This window comes from Trachurus trachurus (assembly GCF_905171665.1).
Source record: "Trachurus trachurus genome assembly, chromosome: 17".
NCBI classification, from domain to species: Eukaryota; Metazoa; Chordata; class Actinopteri; order Carangiformes; family Carangidae; genus Trachurus; species Trachurus trachurus.
Genome location: NC_139900.1, coordinates 13,474,617 through 13,500,309, shown reverse-complemented (window position 1 = coordinate 13,500,309; position 25,693 = coordinate 13,474,617). Strand labels below are relative to the sequence as shown.

General features: G+C 43.8%; 2 protein-coding genes across 2 annotated transcripts; one reads left to right on the top strand and one right to left on the bottom strand.

The window, feature by feature from the left end:
* The first annotated feature begins 2,938 nt into the window (after positions 1-2,938).
* On the top strand, positions 2,939-9,363 carry LOC311000212 (uncharacterized protein). The gene is made up of 3 exons (XM_083990865.1): positions 2,939-4,155; positions 5,585-6,240; positions 8,825-9,363. Exons 1-2 carry the CDS (start codon positions 3,079-3,081, stop codon positions 6,134-6,136), a joined length of 1,629 nt encoding a protein of 542 aa, XP_083846991.1. The 5' UTR covers positions 2,939-3,078; the 3' UTR covers positions 6,137-6,240; positions 8,825-9,363.
* An 8,659-nt stretch (positions 9,364-18,022) lies between these two features.
* LOC311000547 (protein-lysine 6-oxidase-like) lies at positions 18,023-24,316 on the bottom strand (the record flags this gene model as incomplete). The annotated part of the gene is made up of 7 exons (XM_083991286.1): positions 18,023-18,287; positions 18,695-18,810; positions 18,947-19,042; positions 21,553-21,709; positions 21,918-22,055; positions 22,577-22,685; positions 23,446-24,316. 7 exons carry the CDS (start codon positions 24,314-24,316, stop codon positions 18,281-18,283), a joined length of 1,494 nt encoding a protein of 497 aa, XP_083847412.1. The 3' UTR covers positions 18,023-18,280.
* Positions 24,317-25,693: the final 1,377 nt, after the last annotated feature.

Here is a 25,693-nt window from a genome sequence, read left to right as displayed (position 1 = left end):
GGAGGAAAATATCCCCAAAATGTCCTCTTCAGGTGATAATATTGCTTGGCTAATATTTTGTCAAGGGCGCTTAAAAAAAAAGTGAGTTTTCCAAAGTGAACGATGATGCAATTCGAAAAGGTTAAAAGGACACAGTTGTTCAATGTGTTTCCACCTCTGCAATTTTACTGTCAATACATACTAAGACTGGACATCATACTTTGTCAATTACTTTAGGGTTTGGTGACATCATGGTATAGATCTGCCTTGTATCTGCCCTTTTAATTATTTTTATGCTGTCATCGTTGGTCATTTTGCCAAAGATTAAGGACTCTGTTATGATATTATTGGATTTTTTTACACTGTTTATGCATCAGTGCAGTGACATTGATTATTCAAGTACTTAATTCATAGAAATGGAAAACACACATCCCTATCTTTGTAGTGAAAGCAGCTATGATCAATATTTTTGGACCAAATGACAGCAGGGTTGTGTACAGTGATGAGCCCACAAGGAATTAGCCTACTACTCAGCTCTGTAGTTCCTGTTAGAGATGTGAATGTTTTTTGCGTTTTTCAGCTGTTTCATTGTTTTGGTTTTGGCTCAAGATATAAAATACACTATACACACAGACTACAACAAAACAGACATACAACAACAAGCAGCAAGTTAACATAGTGGAATATTCAAGAGCTACTGAAACACACACATATACAAGATATTTCCCTCAGCAACTGGTGGAGACCAAAAACAGAGCAAATAATACTAATAATGATGATAAAATAAATATGTTGCTCTATAGGTGTTGGATGTGAAAACAAAACAATGTCAACCTTTAAAGGAGACATATTATGCCCCCTTTACACAAATTAAAATAGTTCCCAGGTGTCTTAAAGACATGTCTGTAACATGCTTTCGTCAAAATACCCCAAGGATCAAACATCACAGCTCTTTTTTCATACTCTCAAAACAGCCCTGTTCAGAACCGCTGGTTTCAGAGCCTGTACCTTTAAATGTAAATGAACCACTGCTTGCCCTGCCCCTTCTACCGGTCCCAGGTAGGGGTGGTGTAATGCAAATTCGAATCCTAGTTAAATTACTGGAAGAAAACTGAGGGAACAGCTCGTAAAACCATGTGGATTTCAACCTAGACAGCCTGAACAGTACAGATTTTTTTGTGAATTTTCACATTTTTGGAGCCGGAAGGCAAGACAAACACCCAAATACAAAGAGCCTTCAAAAAGTGATATTTCCATAATATGTCCCCTTTAAAAGTCAATGACAGAATATTTTCACTGTGTTTTTTTTTTTTTTACTGTCCCTTGAGAGGTAACTACGATCAGTTATTGCTGATTTAATCCTTCAAGGTTTCCCAGAGAAATAAAATTTTATCATGATATAAATGAAGATACTGTAAGAGGCAGTCTAACTTCTTCGTATCAATCTTTCTTATGTTTAGTGTTAAATATGAGTGTGCAGTTGTTCATGGACCCTATTATAAGGATATGCAGTGTATATGTAAAGGTACAGACACTCCAGCTGTGTTTCATCTACAACAACAATCTCTCCCAGCAGCTGGGACTGGACGGCTCATCCTCCTGCTGGGAAGGATGAATCCCCTTCATCTTCCTCTGTTGTTATTCTCAGTAGTTCTTTTTTACAGCACATTGTTTTCAAAGCTCCAGTTATTTTCTTTGAAAATAAATGCCTGGCTTTCCTCAGTCGCTGTGGACAAAGAGCCACAACACAGACGCCTTATGCTATTTTGGAGAATGAGACAGAGATCTTGCTCGGTTGCTCATCCTGCTTTTCTAATTGTGTATGAAGGAGTTATTTTATCCCATTCTTATGGAGATTATAGTTATCTATAGTGCGCAGAGATAGGATGATGACTTTAACATCATCAGCCTGCATACGTAGCCTGACAGTGCACTGGTTGAGTGGCATTTAGCCATTGTGCAGACTTGAGAGGAAGACATACTTTCCTATACGGAGCTACTATACTGTCTGTGCTTCCCTGAGCTGAGGGAAGTTTTGCTCAACTGTTGAGGTGAAGTCACTTTAGCCGAGACAGTGATAGAGTGGGAGTGACAGGAATGACAAAGGACAAAGAGGGGAAGGAATTGGTGAGGAGAGAGGTAGAAAAAAAGGAGATAGAGAATAATGAAAACGTTCCCCTTGTACAAAGGCAGCGGCTCTGTCTCCTTGACTCAGAGTGCTGTCTACTCCGCGTCTGTGTATGTTAGAAACCCCACCTCCCCCAGTGTTTCTCTCCTCCCCTCCTCTCCCCTCCTCTCTCAGTCTCTGGCCGAGGAATCCCAGGCAGCGTTTAATTGCAGAGTGCAAAGGCTTTAGTTGGGCTAATGAGCGCAGCACCGGGGCTGGGACTCTTTCACACACTCCCAGAGAGACAGAAAACATTAATGGAGTCCTTTACCGGAGGAACCTCACAAGGCGGCTGGATTTCAGGTGGAGAAAAAAGAAGGAATTCACAAATTCAGGTACTGCCGACTATGTGAGAGAATATAAACCAGAGGCAGGAGACGGAGTAAGAGGTGGAGAAAGAGAGGAGAGCGGGAGAGGGGAGGGGAGGAAACGGGAAATACACAGCCAGAGAGAGAGAGAGAGAGAGAGAGAGAGAGGGAGAGAGAGAGAGACTGGAAGCCTGCAGCAGCAAATGAGATAGAACAACGAGGCGGGAGAGGTAGAAAGAGAGAAGGAGAGGGAGGGAGAGGGGCCCCGTGTAGGAGAGAGGACGACAGGGTGAGGAAGAAGCAAGGAGCAGGAAAAAGTTAGGAGAAGTAGGAGAGAGAGAGTGTCCGGGGAAGGAAAGGAACGGGTGCCGAGATTAACAACTACAGGAGAGAAGAAGAAGGGAAACAACAGACAGGAAGGAAGGGGAGGGAGGGAGGGAGGGGAGGGAGGGAGAAGTCTTGGGCAGAGAGAGGAAGAAAAAAGCTGAAGAAAAGTTTTCTTGTGGGAAGACGCAGATGAGGAAAACAGAGCAAGTGAATGACTGGGCTGGAGAGAGACGGGAGGGGAGGAAACCAGTTGTTTTCTAAGGCGTTTTCCACACAAGCCTCTGGACTTCATTGGACATGTACACAGAAGGCGCACAAACAACGGGATACCACCGATTTCTCCAGCACAAGAACTCCCCCCCACCCACCCACTGCCCCTGCCAGCACTGCGACCGCGGCCACTATGAGCAGCCGTACGTCCATCACGGTGGGCCGGGAGGATACCAACCATCAGCGCCGCCGACAGGCAGACAGACAGACCACCCATCTGTGGACGGCAGGAGAGACATCCAGGCTCCTCGGGTTAAAGACGTAGGAGGCAGAGAGTTCCTGGTGGACAGGATCGAGAGGAGCGGTCATCGCAGCCCACAGAGGAGGCCTGTGTTCGCAGGGCCGGGCCCTTACAGTCATTTAGACGACTTGAGCCAAGTTTGCCCCTGGGAGTTGAACCCTGCCCAGTGGAGCTACCCGCTGGAGTCGGGGGTCAGACACTACCCGTCTGTCAGAGAACAGTGTGGCTGTGTGGCTGTGCAGCAGCAGCAGCAGCAGCAGCAGCAGCAGCAGCACAGTGACACCACCAGGGCACACCCCCCCTTTAAGGCCGGGACGCCACTTCCTCTGCCTCATCTTCAGGTCAAAAGTCAAGGCTACAGGTACAGGAGGACGGTCAGGTACGTGTCTGTGGACGAGGAGGAGGAAGGCTGCGAATGCACCTCTGAGAACTTTCACGTGGAGTCACATGGGCCCCATTTGGGTCACTTGCCGCCGGTGCCAAATGGCAACTGTGGACCGAGGCCAGCGCTCTTTGAGGGAGGGGAGGAAAGAGATAACCATCAGGACCAGGGCCGACAGAGGGGTGGATCAGAGGAAGGTTATAACGGGCGCCGTGACTCTCACAAAGGTTTCTTCCCCACGGAAGTCCCACAGAAACACTTGAACCAAAGCAGACGGAAGGGGCCCTGCGTCCAGTCCACCGGCATCGCCAATCCGGAAACCTCGAAACCGACGACCAACAGCGACCATCAGTGCCAGGGTTCGGAGGTGGTGAAGCAGAAGAAGAGGCAGGATTTGGTGAGGGATCAAATCCGACAAGTGGTGACAGATCTGGAGGATGTGTTGGGAGGTTTGAAGCAAGTTCACGTGGAGATGAAAGAGGTAGGACACTCTATTATTATCAATGTTTATTTATTTTTCCCCGTAGGAGTTACATGTATATCAGGTGTCCAGACATGAAGGTGTGTGTGTGTCAGGTGCAGATGCCCCAACCTTTGATCGATCCTCCCCTGGATATTGTGACATTTAAAGGGGTTTAACACGAAGCTCAGATGCTGACAAAATGAGTCACGGTGCAGATCGGTTTGACACAGGTTGTGTATCTGTGTGTGCATGTTCATGAGAGCCCATCAGTATGTTTGTGTGTGTGCACGGGGACTGCATTGTTTGTGACTCACTCATCATCTCTTCTCCGAAGCGGTGATTGAGAACGATTTGCACTGACCTTTTGCAGAACACCGCCAAAATTGGCAGCACTCCGGCCAGCACATTAAAAAGCCTGGCTTCAGTCTGTTACTAAATTATGCCCTGCTCTTACAGTATCCATTTTGCATGCAGCTGGAAAACAGCACTGAATCGCTGATGAATTTATCTGTGCGAGGCCTAGCATTGTACTGAGGTAACAATACAAAAAGAAAAAAAGAAAAAATTTCCACGATTGTGAATTTGCACAGATGGAAACAAAGGAGATCTAAAAACAGCTTTGCTATGAAAGGTTGGTTGAATTGCTGACTGTCGCATGAGTTTTAGCACAGTCAGAGCTTGTGGTTGTAAATAGCGTTTGGCAGTGGTGGAGAAAGAGCTAAAAAAAAAAAAAAAAGACTCAATTAAAAGTAAAAGTCCTGCAATAAAACCCCACTTAAGTAAAAGAACAGAGGTATTATGAGCCAAATGTTCTGCAAGTATCAAAAGTAAAAGTGATAACATCTTTTACCACCATATTATGATATATGACATTACGTGAGTAGCATTCACAGCAGCGAGTTGAGATGGAGCCACTTTAAACTACTTTATGTACAGTTAAATAGTTTAGATAGTTCAGTCCAGACAGAGGTTATCCAACATTTGGGTCAGTGCACTTTCAAAGTGTCACTAGATAAATCTGAGGGGTCATGTGACGAAAAAGTTCTGCCACACAAATCTGTATTTCTGACTTGTCTTACCTCTCCTATTAAATGCAACCACAAAGGCAGCATAAATGAAAAACAACTCGTGGTGGGACTGCTAAAAACACAGGCACAAGCATTGACTAGACAGTTTTTTTGTTGTTGCAAGGAGTCACAAGGCAAAAGGTTGAGAACACGGTGCATTTTATAAACTTATCATGTGATTATCATGAGGCCGATCAGAAAAGTGACCAGTGCAGCTGTTCACTGTAAGAACAACATTTCCCTCTGTAATGTAACAGAATATGAAGGGGAAAAGTTCAATTACTTTACTTCAAAGTTACACCGAAGTGCAGCACTATAGGGTAGAAATGTACTTATTTACTTTCCGCCACTGCAGTTTGACCCTCTTCATTATCATCCAGGTGGTCAAGCAGATTGATCGCCTCACAGCCAATATTGACCTCAGCGAGGAGGCGCCCTGCAGCACTCATGGCTCGTCCAACAACATCCACAGCTCGACTCATTCAGGTGACCTCAGGCTGGCCCTGGTGCCCAATCACAAGCCCGCCGCAGTCCAGACGCTGCAGCACGTCGACGAAGACCGCATCATCCTACGGACTAACTCGCCCTCCCCCGTCCACATGGCGTCTGTCGTCAAAACCAGCCGCTTCACCCCGACCAACCACAGCAGTAAAGACGTCAATCACGAAAGGCCGGGCGTGAACGGCCATCCGCCTCACCTGTACCCCCCTCGGGACTCGAACCACGTTACTCACTCAGAGCGCCACCCACAGAGTCTAGACCCCACGGTCATCATTGGGAACAGCACGTCCAGTTCAAGAACTCAGAAGCCCCCGCCATACCCGCAAAACGGGCGGTGTGGCAAGGGCCCATCATCATACCCGCCGCCTCCCAAGCCCGTGAGGACCCCTGCCCACCCCGGGAGAGGCCGCCAGAGCACCAGCATGGTGTGAAGGAGGTGGGGGGTGGTCTGCCCCGGTGCCATGGGGGCCTGAAACATGAGACCCTGCTGCAGCGAGTGGCGGTCAGAAGGGACCAGGCAGGGGAACAACTCATGGTGAGTTCAGATGCAAGAGGACGTTTTTTTTTCTTTCTTTCTTCTCTCTCTTTCTCTTTCTTCTTTCACATTGTTGATGTTTCCGTCAGCGCTCGCAGCTGATGACGATTCCCGTGTTTACTGGCAGCATAGTTTTCAAAGTCAGTAAATGAATTGCAGTGTTCCCCCTCCTCTTGCTGAAAAAAAAAAAAAAAAAAAAAGGATTTATGTGTGTGTTTGATGTATGTGTGTGAGTGGTGTCTGTGTGTGGGCGGTGGTGGTGGCGGCGGCGGCGGAGGGGGCGTAATGTGTCTGCTTTTGTTGATGTCACATGATTTCCCAGTCTTCTCTACACTGCAAAACGTGTCCGTCTCGGCAGGAATAACGAGAGATTAATCTTCTCTCTTGAGTTCGGTTACACATGTGGTCAACATCAGGCAGCAGCAGGGTGAGACGACGCAGCTCGGTTCAAGCATAACTCAGCTTTTCTGCGTCGTTTTGAGGAATTTCTCTCAAAATAAGCCCCGAAATAAGGCGTGTGGTGTTGCAGCAACTTAAAAAAAAAAGTGTTTGAAGGCAGAAAGCGAGATAAAAATCTAGAGACAGATTTTTTTTGCAGTGTAACTTAGTCATGACTTCGAGGGAACTGAGAGTTGGCAGGGGCTCAGTTGTTTTTGGCACAGGAAGACCCTACAGCCACTTGACTCCACATCATGTGACACAAAAGAGGAGTCATTATATTTACAGGATGATCATAGCTGTGATTCAGAATTGGCATAATTTACTGTCAGGGAGGTGATGATGAGGAGGAACTAGGCCTCTCTTCTTGTGCCACTGTCAGATGTATCATTACTGACTGAGAGCTAGAGGCAGACTTAATAACAAGATGACATCTGTGAAAAAGTCCCTCTAGCAGAGGAGAGGGGGGGGGATTAAACAGCAGATGCATACTGTTTAGTATTCCCCTAAAAAGTCTACCTATGCAGATGCTGCAGAGGCAGACGAGCATGTTTCTGTACTTCCCTCTTGTGAAGAGTATGTGTTACTGCAATCTATTTTTCCGGCCCTCTCTGAGTTGGGCAAGCGCAATCTGGTTTTAATCATAAAATCCCCTGGCCACGTGCCAGAACGAAGTGAGGCAAACTCTTGGTATATTTGTGACGTCCATATAAACAGGAGCACCGCTGCACAGCAGAGGCGGCTCTCCACCACATAATGCTGCAGAGAGAGACACGCGCTCTCAAGGCTGCCAGCCTGCAGGTCGAGGCCGGCAGCCATAGAAACGGGTTGAAAAGGTGTGCGTGTGTGATTGAGCTTTCGTTTATTTGGGGAGATAAGAGTTTAATTAGCTATAAGTGAAACGTTAGCTAGTCCGCTCAACAATGTCCTTTCTTTTCACTTTCTTTTATATCACAGATGCTGCTGACATTTTAAAAGCCTGAATCATCTGAATTAGTCACCCAGAGCAGGTTCAGTGTCGAAATGGCTCGCGCAACACATTTTGTGCTCAGCAACGAACACACACCTACACACACATGCATGCACACACTCGTATTTATTTACCTTATGAGGATTCTCACAGTGTCATTTCAAACATGCCTTTTTATATGTAAAGTATACTCAATTGTCACACACAAACACAGATTTCTTTCTTTTACTGATAGCAGGATCTCCTTTAACTTGATTATTAGCCTTAACAGAGTCACTTTTAAAGTTAGTATAACATAGAATACAATTGTAATATATAACAGATACAATAGAGTTGCATAAAACTAATAGGTGAACGAGAAGATATGACAATATGACGAGAAGATATGACAATATAAAATACAATAGTAAGCCAAGTAGAACTAAGCCTGATTAATATGCTGTATAAGCTGTATAGCAACTAAAAAGATCACATCTAACTTTAAAAGTTTCTTATTTCCCCCGTTCACTAAAAATGTTGCGAGATAGCATGAGGTTGTTTTCACTTGCTGCACCCATCGTCCTTATTTTACGGCCAATCTGCTTTTTTTAATTTTATATAGTATATAGTTTTAATTTGTGTAGTGTTTTGTCTATCTTGTGTTTATTTGCTTTATTTTATTTTTGTGTTTCACGGCTGTATGACTAATTTTAGGGACAAATAAATGACTGCTTGTAAAATAGGGCAGTAAGCGGAGGACCACAGTTAATTCTCTCCCTCAGGCCTCGCTGCCAGTTTAATCCAGTCCTCTGTGTAGCTCACTGACATGAATGATCTCATTTGTCATCACATTTGTCCTCAAAGGTCTCAAACTTACATTGTTCTTCACAAAGACAGAAGTGCATCAGAAAAGACACGTAGATCCAGTTTATAGTGCTCCTCTACACATCAGTAAACATGACTCTCAGGCACACACACACACACACACCTCATTCTCAGTACTGTAGAGATTGCCACTGTGTTTCGGTGGCTCCATCAATGAATGGTGTTAAAGAAAAGCCTTGAGAGGAAATATGAATTATGCGCACAGTATTTGATTGAGGAGCAGAATTCAATCTGAACTCCTGGAGGTGCCGAGATCTGAAACTAAATTATTTTTCTCCCCTTTCCTTCTTTTTATTATGATTTTTCCAACAGGAACCGATGCCACAGGGACGTCAAGCTGTCAGCCGATGGAAAGAGAGCACGGCCTGAAGGTGGGGATATTTCCAAAGGGAAAACTCCCCCAAGAGTCGACCTTGTCTTGCAAGCACAGCAGCACGGAGCAGTGGCAGTCGAACCTCTCTGAAGGTGTATGCTTTTATCGTTACTGGAGATATAGTGTCAAACAATGAGAACTGTGAACTGCTACAACCACCCATAGAAACATAACGGTATCTTTTTGTGCCAGTATTAATTTATTTTTGCTATTTTTTTTCTCAATTGTAAAAAACAAAACAAAAAAAGAACATATATTGTCAGGCAGCTTACACCAGTCTGGATGCTACCTATCCTAATGTATGCTATATCAAGATTTACATCATCTGAACTATTGTGCAGATATTTCACAGATAAAAGGATTTAGACTGTCTGTTTTTCTTCCTGCTACATGGTTGTCACAGTATGTAAGAGGAAAAACCGAGCGAGGAGACAGGAAACTTGGAAAAGCAGAGTGGAGATTAAATTGCCATGCAATAGATTCGTCTGCACTTTTCTCATACAAATGCATCTGACATCTCAACTACCTAACTCTAGAGATGTTGTATTGACCGCTGAATGTCCTACATTTGAATATGAAATAAAAGAAATGGCGCCAGCATTTTATCACCTCTGACTCTGACAAATGATTCATGCATCCATTCCAGTGTGTCTAAGAGAAGTTAGAGACAGTGTGCCTCAAACCGTTGTGGGAGCTGTAGGAATAGTTCTCGGGCTGATCTGGAGATGGCAGTGTGTGATCTCTCATGGCCTTATTCTGTCAGGCCGCTCGTTGCGGTGCCCTGGGCCAGTGAAGCCAGCGTCTGTGACTCTGTTTGTTTAAATCTTGTCTGAGACTTTCACCACTCCACTCTCACAAACTCCTGCTGCTATCAGAGCGCACCGCCTCCCCTCTGAGAGCTGGTACAATTCATTCACCCTGCAAAACATCCCTCACTCTCTCTGTCCCTCTTTGCCTCTATCGCTGGTGGGGAGAGCTACAGATGGATGGTGACACATGCAAGCTGTTAACTGTCCTGCCCACTTTGTCATTCACTGCAGCTGTGTCTGAAACCTATCGCTGTTGGATATTGTGTTTATGGCAAGTGAGAGGCAAGGTTATGCACTCGATAAGGCGCTGAAGGTGAGATAGATGAGCTACCTCTTGTGCCACAGGTTATTACTTGTCAAGAGCAACGTTTAAAATGAAAAATGGTGGAGTCCTGGTCCTGATCCTTGTATCACTAATAGCGCAGACTTATTTTAATGCAGCTTAATCTGACAAATGTATTATGGATAAATAATTCAGGCTATAAACTGCCAGAAATGGTGATGCTAATCACAATTTCCCCAAAACACAAGGACAGGGTCATAGGCAGCTACACACCTGTGCATTTCAAAAATAGCCAAGACACTAGCCACAAGTATTCATTAAAAATGCTAAGGAGGAGCTGGAACTAGACAATGTTTGGCATTTTTTCTTGATGAACAACTTCAGGAATCGATTGTTTTATTCCCCCTTGATTCAGGTTGATGTAATTGTTTTAGCACTAGACTAATGGATGGTAAGTGCAGAACTGGATCCCCAAAATTTGGCATCTTCTTGCAGGAGCAAAGACTAAATATTTTTATAGTTTGGTCATGAACTGTATCAGAACATTTTCCATCTATTTTCCAGATACAACACCACTCAGCCTGTTATTCATAGGGGAGGTCTGTTTTAGCAGTGATATGCTTTGTAAAAGAGCTTTTTTCTAACTACTTTGTTCTTGACTAAAATCTAACTTTTTCAAACAAATATCTTGGGATAGGAGTAATGCAAAATGCTGTGTGCCAAGTTGCAATTGCAAAACAACCATCAATCCTCACAGTCTCAGACTCTGCAGACCTGGATCTGAGATAATGTCTGCAGCACCTTAAGCCTGATGGGCTTTGAGAAAGGCCATGTCTTGGCCTGCTGTCCCAATCAAGGCCTTTCTGCATTCCCTGTCTATGGATCTTGTCAGACAGCAGGCACACCGGCTGAGCCATTGGCCGCGCTGCCTTTGTAAATACTGGAGTGACTATGGTATGTCAGACAGAGATTCAGACCAAGAACAACAACGACTCTGCCACCTCCCGTTGGTCTCATCTGACCAAAAATAATACATGAAAAGGATGCTGTTCATACCACAGGTGTTCGATGCTTGTCCAGTGGAGTAATTGTTTCCTGATCTGTTTAGGGATCTGGATGGAAAACTACAGCATGCTGAACAACCAGGGTCTTTGTCTCTGAGGCCATGGCCTGATCCTGAACAACATGTAGGTGCTAATAGATCCAACAAGACTTCTAAAACACTGAGCCAGCAGGGAAAAGACAGAAACGGCTTTCAGATAATAACATGTAATTCTAACTGATTACAGCTATTTCTGTGGTTTATTTTAATGACTGGAAAAACAGTGATCAGATTTTGGTTATATATTGAGTTAAGTAGGTACACTTTTATTGACATAGTGCTGTAGTATGCCTTTTTAAAATAGATTTTTAATGTTAATTCGAGCCTAAGAAATTGGCAGTACATTAGCATGTATTATGTTTACGTTGACTGAAAGACTCTTTGAAGTTTGGAAAGTGTCTAGACTAGATGCATCTATCAAAAAGCACTGTCATTTTCATTTTCACAGAGTGGCTAACACAAGACTGAAAAGTAGTGTCCTCCAGTTTAAACAAGCTATTTATATATGAATAAATGGATTTTCTTTTATTTATGTGTCTTACACCAATTAAGGTGCTTAGCCTATAAGGGCAAACATAATCAGCAGAGTACAAACCAAACCAAACCAAACCAAACCAAACCAAACCAAACCAAACCACATACATGGTACATTTCAAGTGGAATTAACACAAATAAGCTTGACTGACACACCACGATCCAACTGACTTCAACGTCGCGTTAATGATGATTGGATGCTGTCTTTAACAGGTTTGTCTGTCCCGTAGGTGACTGACTTTTTTCATTTTTGTGAAAAAGCATTTAATTATTGGTTGCAATCAGAGCGTGAAGAGGATTTCAAGCAATTTTGTAAAAAAAAAAAAAAAAAAAAAAGCTCCAAAATAGGATCTCCAAGTTACCTTTAACCTCATCATCAGTCCAAAACAACTACAGTACTGTGCAAAGGTTTTAGGCAGGTGCGGAAAAAAAGCTGAATGCTTTCAAAGATAGAAGTGTTCTTTTTTTTTTCATCAATTAACAAAATGCAGTGAATAAAGAGATGAGAATCCTAAATCAAATCAATTTTTGGTGTGACAACGCACACAGTTTTTGAAGGACCTGGGCTGGTGATTTTTTCCAAATATCTTGGAGCTCCTCAGAGCCTTCTAAAATACACTGGGAATGGTCGCGACGCGAAACGTACAGTATGTCGCGCAAGACCCGCAGCAGCTCGCGCCCATTCAGTTAATGGAAGCTCCTCCACCGGCCATGTGAGCGACGTGCACTCCAGCAGCCGTCGCGCGGCGTTTCTCTTTTTTTTCGCGCCGGGTCTAGCTACGCGGCCCTCCAACAGGTAGAAAACTACAGAGAACTGTGTATAAAACGAATATATTACGTTTAAAAGTGATTAAAATAAATGTCTCATGTACCAGAGGCAAAGCCAGTAGCAGTGCAACATTATGGGGTTTGTTTTTTTTACATTAGCCATGTTTCCACTGCAGGAGTTCCTGGTAAAGGGAGGGGGTAGGAACTTCTACAGGAACCGTCCTCTCACTCGGCCCTCTCAGTGGTCGTGTCTCCACTGCAGAGTAGGACCCCGCGGTGACGTCATGAGTTTCGATCGCCGCTTAATCGCTGTGCGACAGTTTCGACCGTGACGTCACCCAGGCAGGTCACAAGCACATGCACAAAAATCATAACAACAACGAAGAAGGATGGAAGGAGCTGAGGTGGTAGGCGCGTTTCTGGTTTGTGTGTTTGTGCACATGGCGGTTGATTGTAATCCTGCTTGAGTTTTTTTTTTTTTTTTTTTTTACTTTTCACGGCATTGTTTTGCGGCGTGATGGATCCCCAGTGTGTCGAGGTGCGCTGATATTTTCATTTCGCCGCGATGACTCAAACCCCCTCTGAATCTCCTCGGTGCCGTAGACTGCAATCAATGCCTGCACCTCATCGTCGGTCCATTTGTCGTACATCTTCCTGCTGTTTTCTTGTTGTTTACAGCGGTGTCTGCTAGGCTAATGCTCCCCTTCTGCTCCCCCTTTTAAAAACGCCGGTTGTTTTGGTGCTTTCTGGTGGCATCAGAGCCTGCTCTAGCTTTAGCCAATCAGTGCCGGGTTAACCTCGAGCCCCACCCAGGAGCTTTTCAGGGCCGAACAGAGTACTCCGTTGGCCCCCGTAAAAGTTCCTGTAAATGGCCCCGTGGGGGAGGTTCCTGCAGTGGAAACACGCACCAAGGGGCCGGCCCCGTAAAATGACCCCGAAGTTCCTGCAATGGAAATGCGCCTATTGTGGATCCATGATCGTGTAGTTAATTGATACCATTTAATATAGTCTGCACTTGCAAACCCTACATAGTCAGCAAATTACCTGTGAAAAAGGTACTGTCAATCCATTTTAACAGGAAGGATGTAAAAATGTGTTGAGATGCATAAAGTGCACTCATTTACTGCAGGATTGACAAGGTGAAACTGACAGCTGCAACAACAAACACAGTGAAGCCGTGTCGCGTCGCGTCCGTGCCTGGTGTAGCAGTTAAAAAAACTCTGCCCCGCTTACGTATCGCGTCGCGGCCGTTCCCAGTGTATTCCTGGCAGACAGACTGGATGATGTTGAGCTCAGGGCTCAGTGGGGGGGCGGCGGCCACACCATCACTTCCAGGACTTGTTCTTTATGCTGATGATAGTTCTAAATGACACTGGCTTAATGTTTGGGGTTGTTGTGAATAAATTTGGGTCCAAGACGCCTCACTGATGGTATTGCATGATGGATAAGCATTCTGACTTAACAGCATTTTTTCACGCCTGCCTCAAACTGTGGCACATCATTAGTCCAAAACAACTATATATAAATAAACTTATGCCATTGCTACATTGACAACAGATCCTTACTTACCAGTTGCAAACACATCCAGCCTTGAAGTACACCTGTAAGAGTGGGGAGTTGAAATGTTCAGCTTGTTGCAATAGCTCAGCTACAATTTATATCACAAAATATAATAAAGGCATTCTCAAAAATGTTACTTTACATCACGTATTTAAAGATAAAAGGCGCAGAATTTTACACGACGCTAGTTTTGCTATCGCTAGCATGCCGTTAGCATGAGCAGTTTCGCTGTCGATAGCATTAGTTTACTTACAGCACCAGTCGAGAAGAAGCGTCGTGTGTTCAGCATCACGCTCCATTCATTTACTCACTAACAGCTGTCTCTTCCATGGTTGGAGAGCGACACGAGTGTTAAATGTTCACTCACGTATTTTCTTCTGACGAAGTTAGCATGCTAACCAGCTAGCTAGCTACGGCCAAAGACGGGTACGGCCTGTGTCGCCAGTCACGTTCCCATAGCAACTAAAGTAATTGAGAAACTCGTTCAGTTTCAGGTAAAAACTGTGCAAATACCTCATGTCCAGACATAAAACAGCACGAAAACGGTTATTAAATAGGTTGTAGGCTATTTCATTATTTCTATATTTTACATGTTACACCAACATTAAAAGAAACCTTTTGTGAGGTTATCTTGACCCACTATAAGTTTCAAACTGCACGTCTAAAAAAAAAAAGTAACAAAAGGTTTTCACAGTGTGTTATCAATTAGGGATTTTCAGTTTTCTCTGTGGTAAGTAGGCTAAAAAAAAAAAAATACACCAAATATTCTGACAATTTCACAATGAATTCATTTTCTACAAATCCATGTAGGCCCTATCTCACAATAAAAACACAACTTTTCTTTTCCATCATGACCGGAGGCATTATTCTTCAGACGTTTCAAAGTGAACAAAACAAATTCTGTTCTGAGAAAAAAAATATGAGTGTTTGAGGTAAAAGATGAAGTGCACGCAGACAGACAGACAGTACAGTGGATCAACAATCAAAGAATAACAAATCCTTTGAGCCCTCCCTCCAAATACCACCCAAGTCACAAAATACCACCCAGCTTGAAAGAAAGACACAATTCATCATCAGTCCCACTAGAAGATGACGCCTCTGTGTTTTGTCTCAGAGCTCGACACAGTTTTCACCCTCTAAATTGACAACACCGTGTCTGCTGGTTGTGTAAGTGACCCCCAGGAGAGGAAGTGGCCCGGCGTGTCTGCCCTACACGCCCTCGCTGGTCCACGGCTGACCTCAGCACTGTTCCTAATCTCAATGGGATGACAGAAGTGCTGAGGAATTTCTCTGCTCCGTGCCTAAACCAACCTGTCAAGACGCTGCTTTTTAGGCCGAGCACGTTCCTCTGTTACGTCCCTGCCGGCTCTCACGTGGCCCCCGCTTTGTTGAAATATGACCTGCAAATACCAGACCCTGGCCTAAGTAACCTCTCCAAACACTGCCCACTGACGTGCAGATGCATCCGGAAAATGTCTCTCTTGGCCACAGAATGTCCAGCTTTTAGGCTGCATCCCCCTCCTCACCTTACCTGTAGACCGGGCCTTGCTGAGGCCAAATGTCTTCATCTAGATCCTCTTCTTTCTTTCTTTTTTTTTTGGTTTGGTCTTTGCCAGTGCATGTGTAAAAGCTAACGAGAGACTCCATCCAGATGTTGGTGTGAAGCTCCACAGCTGAGCAAACAGTCGCTGTCTTCTCTACAGCATGACATGTTTAATATGACATGCTGGTCCAAAAAGGAGAAGGCCGGCTGAGTTCTGAGGAGCAGAGCCGGGGCCAAACACTCATCACATGATAAAGTTCAACATCCCCAGAGTTTTTATTGGACCTATGAAAACACAGAGAATGAATACTAATGACTTTGGTGACCCCTTCATCTTTTCAACACTTTTTTCTACAGTTTATGCAAAACTAATCACATTCATAACAGCCTCATCTCTCTCTCTTTCTCTCTTTTTGTTTTACACAGCATATGCTAACAAGTGTAACTGAAATAGTGCACCTTTTATATCTTGTTTGACTTATGTTCAGGAGCAGATCTCTCCAGTATAGAGATCTTTTTGCTGAAATAGTCATTGTCTGCAAATATTGTCCTGGAAATTCCAAGACAGACGGGAATGGAGTCGACTAAATAAGAGTCGGGGGGATTTTCCAGACACTTTCAACAACATAGACAATCTACTCTGGCAGGGAAGCACCTTGGCAACATCCAACGTAAACCATTTCAACTGGGCTTAATATCCCTGGATCTCTTTCTCTTTCTGAGGCAGAGAGTCTGAGCCGCGTGTCGTTGTAAATACCCAACATCTGTACATTTAATAGCGCATATGTTGTCTGACACCTGCGTGTTTTCCAGTACATCATTCAAGGTTGCCTCATGCTATATAAAGCTTTTTTTTTTTTTAATGGAGTGATTTATTCAAGGTAAAAATATCTTTGAATCTGGAGTGGGTTGCGAGGCACTACCCAGTCCGGAGCGAATACAATTGACACAGGTTTTTCTTTTGCTGTTTGAAACAGTCTAGTGCTTGCTGCACTAACACTTTTGCCTTTAGTGAAAACACATTTGAATGACTTGCTGGAGATATGCTCCGGTGGCTGTGTCAGTTCTCCAACTCAGACAAAATATCCCAGTGCTATTAAAAGGCCTGTCTACTCAGACAATCCCCCCTTGGATGTGATTGAAGACGACGTGGTGAATTCTGGGCCAGCAGCTCAGACACACTCCTTTCTACATGTGCCGGGGAGGACCGAGAGAAAGAGAGAGAAGGCCTCCATTCATCATGCTCTGGCTGCGTTTTAGTAGATATGGCACGGCTGTATAAGATCCTGCAGGATGTGTCTTCACAGAGGCCTGTCAGTAAACAAGCCGCCGGGTGTCTGTCGGCAGGCCTGTTTGTCTCTGAGGCCACAATCTGCATGTATCTCTCAAAGTATAGAAGCTTTCTCCATTCAACAGGACAAGGACGAAATACTGATTCACTGCCACAGAGTGTTGAGTCACTTTTTTATAAAGCATGTTGCTTTTCTCCAGCCTGGGCACAAGCTCTTGAAACTGTCAAAAGAATAAATTCTGTAAATTGTCCTTGGTATTTTTATAATAAACACAGAGAAAATCCTCAGAGGTCAATTTTGTCTGTTGGCCTCTGAGATTTTCTCAGATTTTCTGGCATTTTATGACATTACAGTAAACTCTTGTCTGTGGTTGTGACTTCAAAGCAAAATGGAGGAAAATGTATGACTCACTCCTCACTCCGTCTTTATTGCATTAAATCTAACAGAATAAGATAAAAGTCATCAACATGGTTCAAGCAATATTAACAGTTTTACATTTTCAACATTTTCCATTCGCTCAGTTACACACAAGCACACATTTACATACTCCAACATTGCTCTCTTACTTTTTGAGATATTTATTACCACCAGGTGTTTCAGGATTTATAGTCTGGTGATATTCTGTTTTCTTATAAACCCCATGAAAAGACCAAAACCAAGAATAAAAATATTGTCTGTGTATCCAAGGACGTATCTTATTCCTCCACTGCTGAGCCACATTGTTGCACTGGATGACACACTCCTCCATTACCATGAACACAGGTGCTGTATTTTATACACACACAGCGTCATGCTGGCACAAATTCACATAAATGCACAACAAAATCTTAGAATAGGTCCTTAAAAATCACTATTTACTCTTGTTTAGGTAAAAATTCTCTCTAAAAAAAACATTTACTAGTGCAACATGTGCATCTTCAGTGGAAAGCTGTGGGTTTGGGACGAAGAGCCAAAGTCAAGAAGTACTGAGATGTAATGTAATGCTGGTCCTTGGTCTCTTCATGAGATTTGTTGCAAATAAAATAAAGAATATCATCCTTTAAATAAACCTGTAACAGCTAATGAGGTGCACATAGCGTAAACACTGAGCAGAAAAACTGGACTACAAAAACAAAAAAGCAACACAAGACAAAGTTCAAGCAATAAACCAGCATTTAAGAAAAAAAAAACTATAAGAACACAGTACTTGTATTTGTTAAGTAAAAAAAAATGTAATGAATCAAGGCACATTAAGTAAAAACACAAAGTCAAGTAAACCTGGCAATCTCAATACTTTCATTTACAAAGATTGATGTAAACGTTTGCATTTGATAGCAAGAAATGCAACACAGGACTCTATGGCAGTTTGTAATGCAGTGTTACAACTGTGTTAAACACATTACCGATTGCACCTTGTGTTAGTCAGAGTGTTGATGTTGCTGTACGGCACAGAGAGAGAGAGACAGAGAGGGAGAGAGAGATGTTTGCTGCCAAACTCCTGCAGATGGTACAGGAAATGAAGATTTCAAGCCCTGAAAATAGAAGGAGATGTAAAAATGAAGACATCCAACAACAACACACACACACACACACACACACACACACACACACACACACACACACACACACACACACAGACACACACACACACACACACGAGGCCTGACACAGCATCTTCCCAGACAGTTTCCTCTTTTAGTATATTTAGTTTCCATGTAGCTCTAGATGATCTACTTTTCATGACAGTACATTTTTCTGCTAAATCAGTGGGTTTTTAAGATTTAGGATAATTTCATGAATTATTCATCAAATCTGCAGACGGTGTTTTCTTTAGACAGTGATCGATCACAAGCTCGTCTTAATAAGTATTTGATATGTTTAAAATGAAAATAAAGCATATGCAGGGATCATGTTCGAGAGACAGAGACTCTTACACTACCTTGTTACTCGACAGTTGCGCGTCTGGACATAAATTCCTGTGTAAGTGATATCACATCTCACTACGTTGTTGCTGAAGTCCGACTCAGGAACAAGGAAATTGGGATTGACAGTAACCTGAAAAAAACATAAATCAGAAGAGTTGGAGCAACTGTGCAGACAGGAAAGTGAAATTAATCTGCATTCTGTGAAATAAGACTCGCAAATAAATGAGATTACAATATAAAGTTGACCTGATATTTTTTGTTTTTACCTTCAAGATATAGTTTCCAGGGGGAACTTCAGTGATGTCGATCCACTGGCAGTCGATGTTGGCAGCGTAGACGTCGTGACATCCTGGACTCAGGCCCTGAAAACACAACAAAACCCCCCCCCAGAGTGGTTCAAAGCCTCTTTAGACGACTTTGACTACTATTTTCCAACAAGTACATGCTGCAAATGTAGCAGATTTGAGTGTAAGTTATACAAACAGTTCTTGGAAGTAAAGCTGTTACAAGAAACCAGGACTAAGCAGCACAAAGCCAGAATCACAGAGCCCAGACAACAGATATAATAAATATTCCCATGACTACAGGATGTTTTTTTTTTTTTTTTTTTTTCACTGGCATACATCTAAGTTTTAGTTAGAAAAACATTTCTCAGAAGTGGATTTGGAGGATTTGCAAAAAAACTCAGACTCTGTGCAGCTCTGCTTTGAAACCTGAAGTCTCATTAAATGGTGTTTTTTAAAACTAAACTTTTTGCCTCAAAATCTCACGTGTCTCAAGTGAAGACAGACTTTATATTGTTTGGATGTCTACACATAACAGAGGAGTGTTACGGCCTTATCCACAGCCACACAATTAAAATAGAGATATGGTCCGTTTTCATCCAACCTCACCACACCCAACACAGAAATCCAAAGACAGGTTTATGGTTTCATGTGCTCTTCCAACTCATTACCACAGGCTTTGTTCACTTTCTCTGCAGCCACTTAAAGATACATTAAACACAATCTTACTTTGTTTGGTTTTATAATTTTGTTTATTAATTGTTCTGTCTTTGAGTGTCTGTGTGTCTGTCCCCGCTCTTGGCCAGAAGAGGTGTTGAAGGATTTATCATCCAGTAGATGTGTCTCCCCTCTGTTTTATTTTGTTAGGTCACTGAGTGCTTTGCTCTTTAGTCGCTATCTGTTTGGACGACCCCTTTAAATTAAATTAAATTAAATCAAATTCAAATGTGTTCATTTTCATAATATTTTTAGGTGGAATATAACCTATTTTATCAGGTAAAGCTGTGGCTGCTCATCCATGGGACAGAGAATTATTCAAAAGACTAAATCTGTAACTCATTGATCGAGTTAACTACTTCTATTGTTCTTGTCGGATTCTTAATTTGCCTTTTACACAGGCTCTTCGCTGATTTTACACGGCTGTGAGCACAGCTGTATAATGTCGTCTGTGGCTCTGGAGGAGCTTTGTCAAGTCAGAGAACATGACTCACTTGAGTAATCTAATTTCAGGCTTGAAGACTTTGGATATAAGAGAAACCTAAGAGTGTAAATTAAAAAGAAATATGCAGGTGTTTCCAAAAGAAAAGAGGGTATAGATAAATTGGATCGGTGATCCAGTGGTTTTGGGACTTGACCCACACCAGCATCTCAAAGTCAGGATGTCTCTGGCCTCTATTGTCTCTCACAAATCCCCCCAAACTTTCTGACCGCCTAATTAAACCATGTCCTTCTGTACAGTAACACTGCCTCAGTAGGTTACACCGCTCCTCTCTGCTGTTCACCGGACCAGACCTCAAGACTGACAAACTCCAGACATCCCAGCCCTGATCCAGGACTGTCTCACTACGTATAGGTGCGTGATGTGTGGCCATGTTGAACCCAGACAGACAGCGAAGAGGTGGGAAAACGCTGTTAATTCAGACAAAAAAAGGCTGCTTCTTTTAAAGCCAGTACAAACCACATGAAATTGAACAGGATATTGGATTTCATTTCTTGGCATTTAAAGTAGTAGACTGTGTGTTTTTCCCACCGTACAAGTTGCTAAGATCATTTTCTACAAAGTTGAAGAGTTGCTGAATGAAATGTTTTGGGGTTTTGATAAATTGTGTAATGTGCAGCTCAGTGGTACAGTCTCACAGCCTCAAAGAAATATGGTTCTTCTAGGTTTGATTCCCAAGCCTCTGGCCTTTCTGTTTGTGGTTGTGGCATGGGTTCTGTCTGGGTTCTCTGGTTTCCTCCCAGAGTCCACAGACATGCACACTTTGTTGACTGGTGACTCTAAGTTACCTGTAGGTGTGAATGTGAGCATGTGAGGTTATATGTCGGCCCTGTGATGGACTTGCCCTCGTTATACCTACTGGATGGACTGATCCAGCAGGAAGTGACTTGATGAACCATGTAATTAAATGGTAAATTGAACTAAAACGAGCCCAGTGTGTCGGTTTGAACCTGTTTGTGTCATGGCCTGTAAAGATTTGATTTGCTCTTTTGTCGTCTTGTGCTTCCTGTTTGTCTTTTATTTTGTTTCCCCGTGTGGATTCCCCACTTCCTGTCTAGTTCTTCTCTCTCTTGATTGTTGATTATCATCGTCCCTTCTCTTGTGGTTATACACTCTGTTCTCCCTCTGTGTCTTTATCAGTTCGTCTGCGTCTTTGACTGTAGCGTTTCCGCTTTATTCCTTGAGTTATTCCCTCATATTCTAGCGTTTTTTACCTGGTTTATGGTTCAGACCCTCGCCTGGTTTTTGACCTTTTGACACTGTCTATTCAATCCGTTTGCTTCCAATCTGCTCTGTGGGTCCAGGTCTGTCCGACTCTGACAGTTTGTTGATTTAACATTTACCTTGCACACCTGCAGCTGTATATTACCTGTGTATGAGATGTGCAGGCATAGCGACGCCTGAATCCAGGGTCACAGCCTGTGTCCTCCAGGCAGAAACTGGCCTTGTGTCCCTCTGCGACTTTGCGTCCGGTGGCGACGTCCAGCAGGTCGTAGTTACTGAAGGCGTCCATGCTGTGGTAGTGCCTGAGGGAGCAGATTAGATTGATTATTATTTTCTTGTAGCGGGGGTTCAGGAATTCCTCTAAGGCCGCGACTTTATTGTCTTAACTGAATTTTGAGGGTGTGGTGTTTTTCTAGCTCGTTCTATCAGATGCGAACGGAGCCGTGCTAATCACGGCGTTTTGAATGATGTGAGGTCATTTGATTTCACGTCGGGGCTGTGTAAACTCACTGGTGACAGCTGTGCCAGTCCCACTGGTATCTCGGCTTGACAGGGAGGAAGTCTGTGGTGCCTTGGTTCTTCACTTTCTGGGGGAACCGCAGCAGGACTCTGAAGTCGATGTCTCGCACAGCGGGTCCATAAGCTGACCTTGGACGGAGCAGAGGGGAAACGGGCATAAGCTGCGTTGGAAAGTGCCGCTGGCCGAGCTCCCGGGCCGAGTATTCTTAGGAGTAACGGAGCGCAGAGGGTTTGTTCCATTGTGCTTAATGCTTTTGGGAAAATCAACCCAGAACATTTATGTCTTGGCAGGACATCACGTTGGAGAATCATTGCTCCATCACAAGATCAAACAGCTTTTGTAACTCTATCAACACAAAAGTTATCCTAACACAATTCAAAGCTATTCTACTGTAGCACAACCTGAAACTGTCCTCAGACAAGGGAAATTAGCCTTCACACTGTAAAAAACAAAGGAAATACATGTCTGTAGGTGGATGTCATGCAGGTGTGTGTGTGTGTGTGTGTGTGTGTGTGTGTGTGTGTGTGTGTGTGTGTGTGTGTGTGTGTGTGTGTGTGTGTGTGTGTGTGTGTGTGTGTGTGTGTCTGAGTGTCTACGTGCTGCTATGTGCGTGCTGAGGCGGTGAATCACTTTTGGCACCACAGATTACCTGGCCAGACAGTTCTCCTCGGCTGCACAGCGGAGCGCATACATCTGCATGCGCTGGATATAAGCACCTGCTTGGATGGCATAGGGGTCTGGCACAAGGTCAGGCAGTCCTGGAGGAAATTAAAGGGACAATCCAAGTTTTTTTTTTACTGTAGAGAGCTGTCTGAGATCTAAGTGTTGCAATTTTATTCATGCTGAGTACAATCCGGTGAATTAGACGCTGTCCAGGCTGAAAATCAGAGCAGCTGTTTGTGTTTGTTGGCATAATTCAACATTTTACATTCCTGAGCCGTCAGTCTGGGATCCACACAGTCCAACTGAGGTTGTTTTTACCATTCAATCTTTTTCTTCTCTTACTGAATGAGACAATCTGTCTTTAAAATATTCATAAACCCTTCTTCTGACTTCAGATGTAATTTTAATGCAGTGGATGATTATTGAGACCGAGGAGGTTTTATCCTGATTGATGCAGCCACTGGACCATCATGTCATTTCAATCCGTGATCATTAACAAGGTTAGACTCACTCAATCCACGTGATTAAGACACTTAAAGGAACACTTCACTCAAAATTGAAATTTTGACAGACCACCGCTGCAAACAAGCTTGAAATATAGACTTATTTAATTTTTTTACGTTACATACGAGCACTATGGAGGTATTTGGATGTTTTTTGGTGTGTCTTTTTGTTGCGGAGACAGTTGATATCCATTTGCAACCGTTATATTGACATGCACTGCTACGCCTAGACCCCCTGTAACTCAGAGAAGGCACGGAGGACTCTGAAACTTCTCCCAGCCCTTAGTCGGCATGAGGGTGAGTAGATAATGAGTGAAATTTGAATTTTGGGTGAACTATTCTTTTAACTTACCATTTTGGAAATATCTTGTCCCGTGTCCTGTGCCAGGTGGTGGACGCCGGGGCTCTGGCCTCCTCTGTGGCGGCGGATACATGTTGTAGAAAACCGAGTTCCTGTGGTTTTTTAACGGGTTTCGAGGGTCGTCGTTAACCATGTCCTCTCCGTTAGAGGCGGCCTCGTTGACAGCAGCAGCAGCAGCAGCAGCAGCAGCAGCATCCTCGGTGAGCGCAGGGAGCGGAGCAGCGGCCTCGGCTTCTCTGTCCAAAGGTGTATAAGGATATGATGGGATGGAGTGATGGTCTGTCTGCGCGGGTTGCCTGGCGACAGACCCGACCTGAGGCTGTGGCTGTGGCACCGCGCGTAACTGCTGCTGCTGGTATTGCGAGACGTTGATGCTGTTGGCGGTGTGTTCGGGGTTTAAAAAACGCCGCGCGCCTGGATAACCTGCAGCAGCGGCTCCTGCGGCTCCTCCTGCTCCTGCGCGAGGGCGCTCGGGCAGCTGTCTGGCCCCCGACGCACGAGGATTAACCGGCACAAACTGTCTAATAGCGTCTTGTACCGGTGTGAAAGATCCCGGCTGCACCGCACCGTGATGATGATGATGATCAGTCCTGAACTGCCTGGCTCCTCTGTGCGCCCCCGACGACCCCGACCCCCCCTGGCTCCTGCTGCTCATGAAGACCCTGGAGTGGCTCCGGGACCGGACCGGGGCCTGGTACTCGGACCCGGTGCTCATCAGACTGTAAACCTGCCCGTTGTTCTGCCACTGGATGCGGTTCCGCCAGAGTCCAGCTGCTGCGCGCTGCTGCTGCTGCCCGAAGATGATGAGGGGAAGTAGAAGTCCTTGAAAAAAGTACAAAAACACAAGTGACCATTTTGCCATGGTAGAAAAAAAAAACCGTAATAAAAATCAAATTCCTTTAGAAAGTCCAGGAGAAGTCGATTTATGACATGTAGCACAGCGCGCAGATGTTTCTCTGTGGGACGCGGATGAAAAGCAGGAGTGCGCTCAACAACATATCAGTCCACGAGCGACAGAGGAGAGGAGAGGATGAGAGAGAGGAGGGCTGGAGCTTTTTTTTTTCTTTTTTTCTCCTGCTCATTTATCGAATTCAGGCCAGTAACTTACGCAAAGTCAAACTTTCTAGCAAGAAAAGTTTAACCCATCCCTCCCCGCGTGGTTTAGTCCTGTTACACAAGGAGGTTTGCTGAGTAAACTTTACGCACGGGTGTCAACTCAAGTCATCTCAAAGTTACCGTTCAGTGTGGTTGATTTTAAAGGAGCAGCCCGTCCAGTGCAGAGAACAAAATAAAGGTTATGTGTTGAATAAAGCTTTTAATTCCACTTTCTCGTCAGTCTTTCATTGAAGATATAACATTGTTGCTAATCCGCCATTCATCAACATAAATACTATTGTTATTGTTAAGTGTCATGCTACTCAAGTGCTAAACATCGAGATTAATAAACAGTTAAAATACCTGATAGTAGTTTTTAATCTAATCTAGCAATTTTTAAAATCTCTACACGGTCTCCTGCAGGAGTGACCACCGACCACTAGGGGGCAGCCTGCGTCTGCACTGTGTCACCTGTAACTTCCACATCCTTTAACCATCAGACGTCACTGCTGCTGAGCATGGAGGGCCAGTTTGAAGAGAAAGTAAAAAGTACTCATATTGAAACAGAGATTTTGTTCTTCATGTAATTTTTATTTGTGTATTATTACTAAGATATTATCATCAATGTACACACTGACGCCTCTGTGACAATAAAACAATAACACAGGTGTTGAGCCAACAAGGCCTACTTAATTGAAATAAAACAGTCAGATCATCTGTTAGTGTTGTTCAATAACATTCAACTTTTTATTTGTTTTACATACTTTTAATTAATGTAGTTTTAATATAGGCTACCTAATATTAAGTATTTGACACTTAAAGCAGAAGTAAGCAGAATGTTTGTGTTAATATAAGTCTTAAATAGTTATATCTTCCGACGGCAATCACTTACATAGAGTGTTTGGTCTGAAACACGGGTCTGTCAGTCACTCTGCTCTGCTGTAAGCCGAGGAGAAAACTTTCCTTGTATCCTACAACCTTTATCCAATGAGGAGAGAGAACGGCATAAAGGGGCAGTCCTCTCTGTGTGTGCAGCCAAGGGATGCGCGTGAATGTGGTGACGTAGGGACGAGGGCGGGGACTGCTAACTCCATCGGCTGACAAGAAGTTACCCAAAACGACCGGATCACTTACTTCTGCTTTA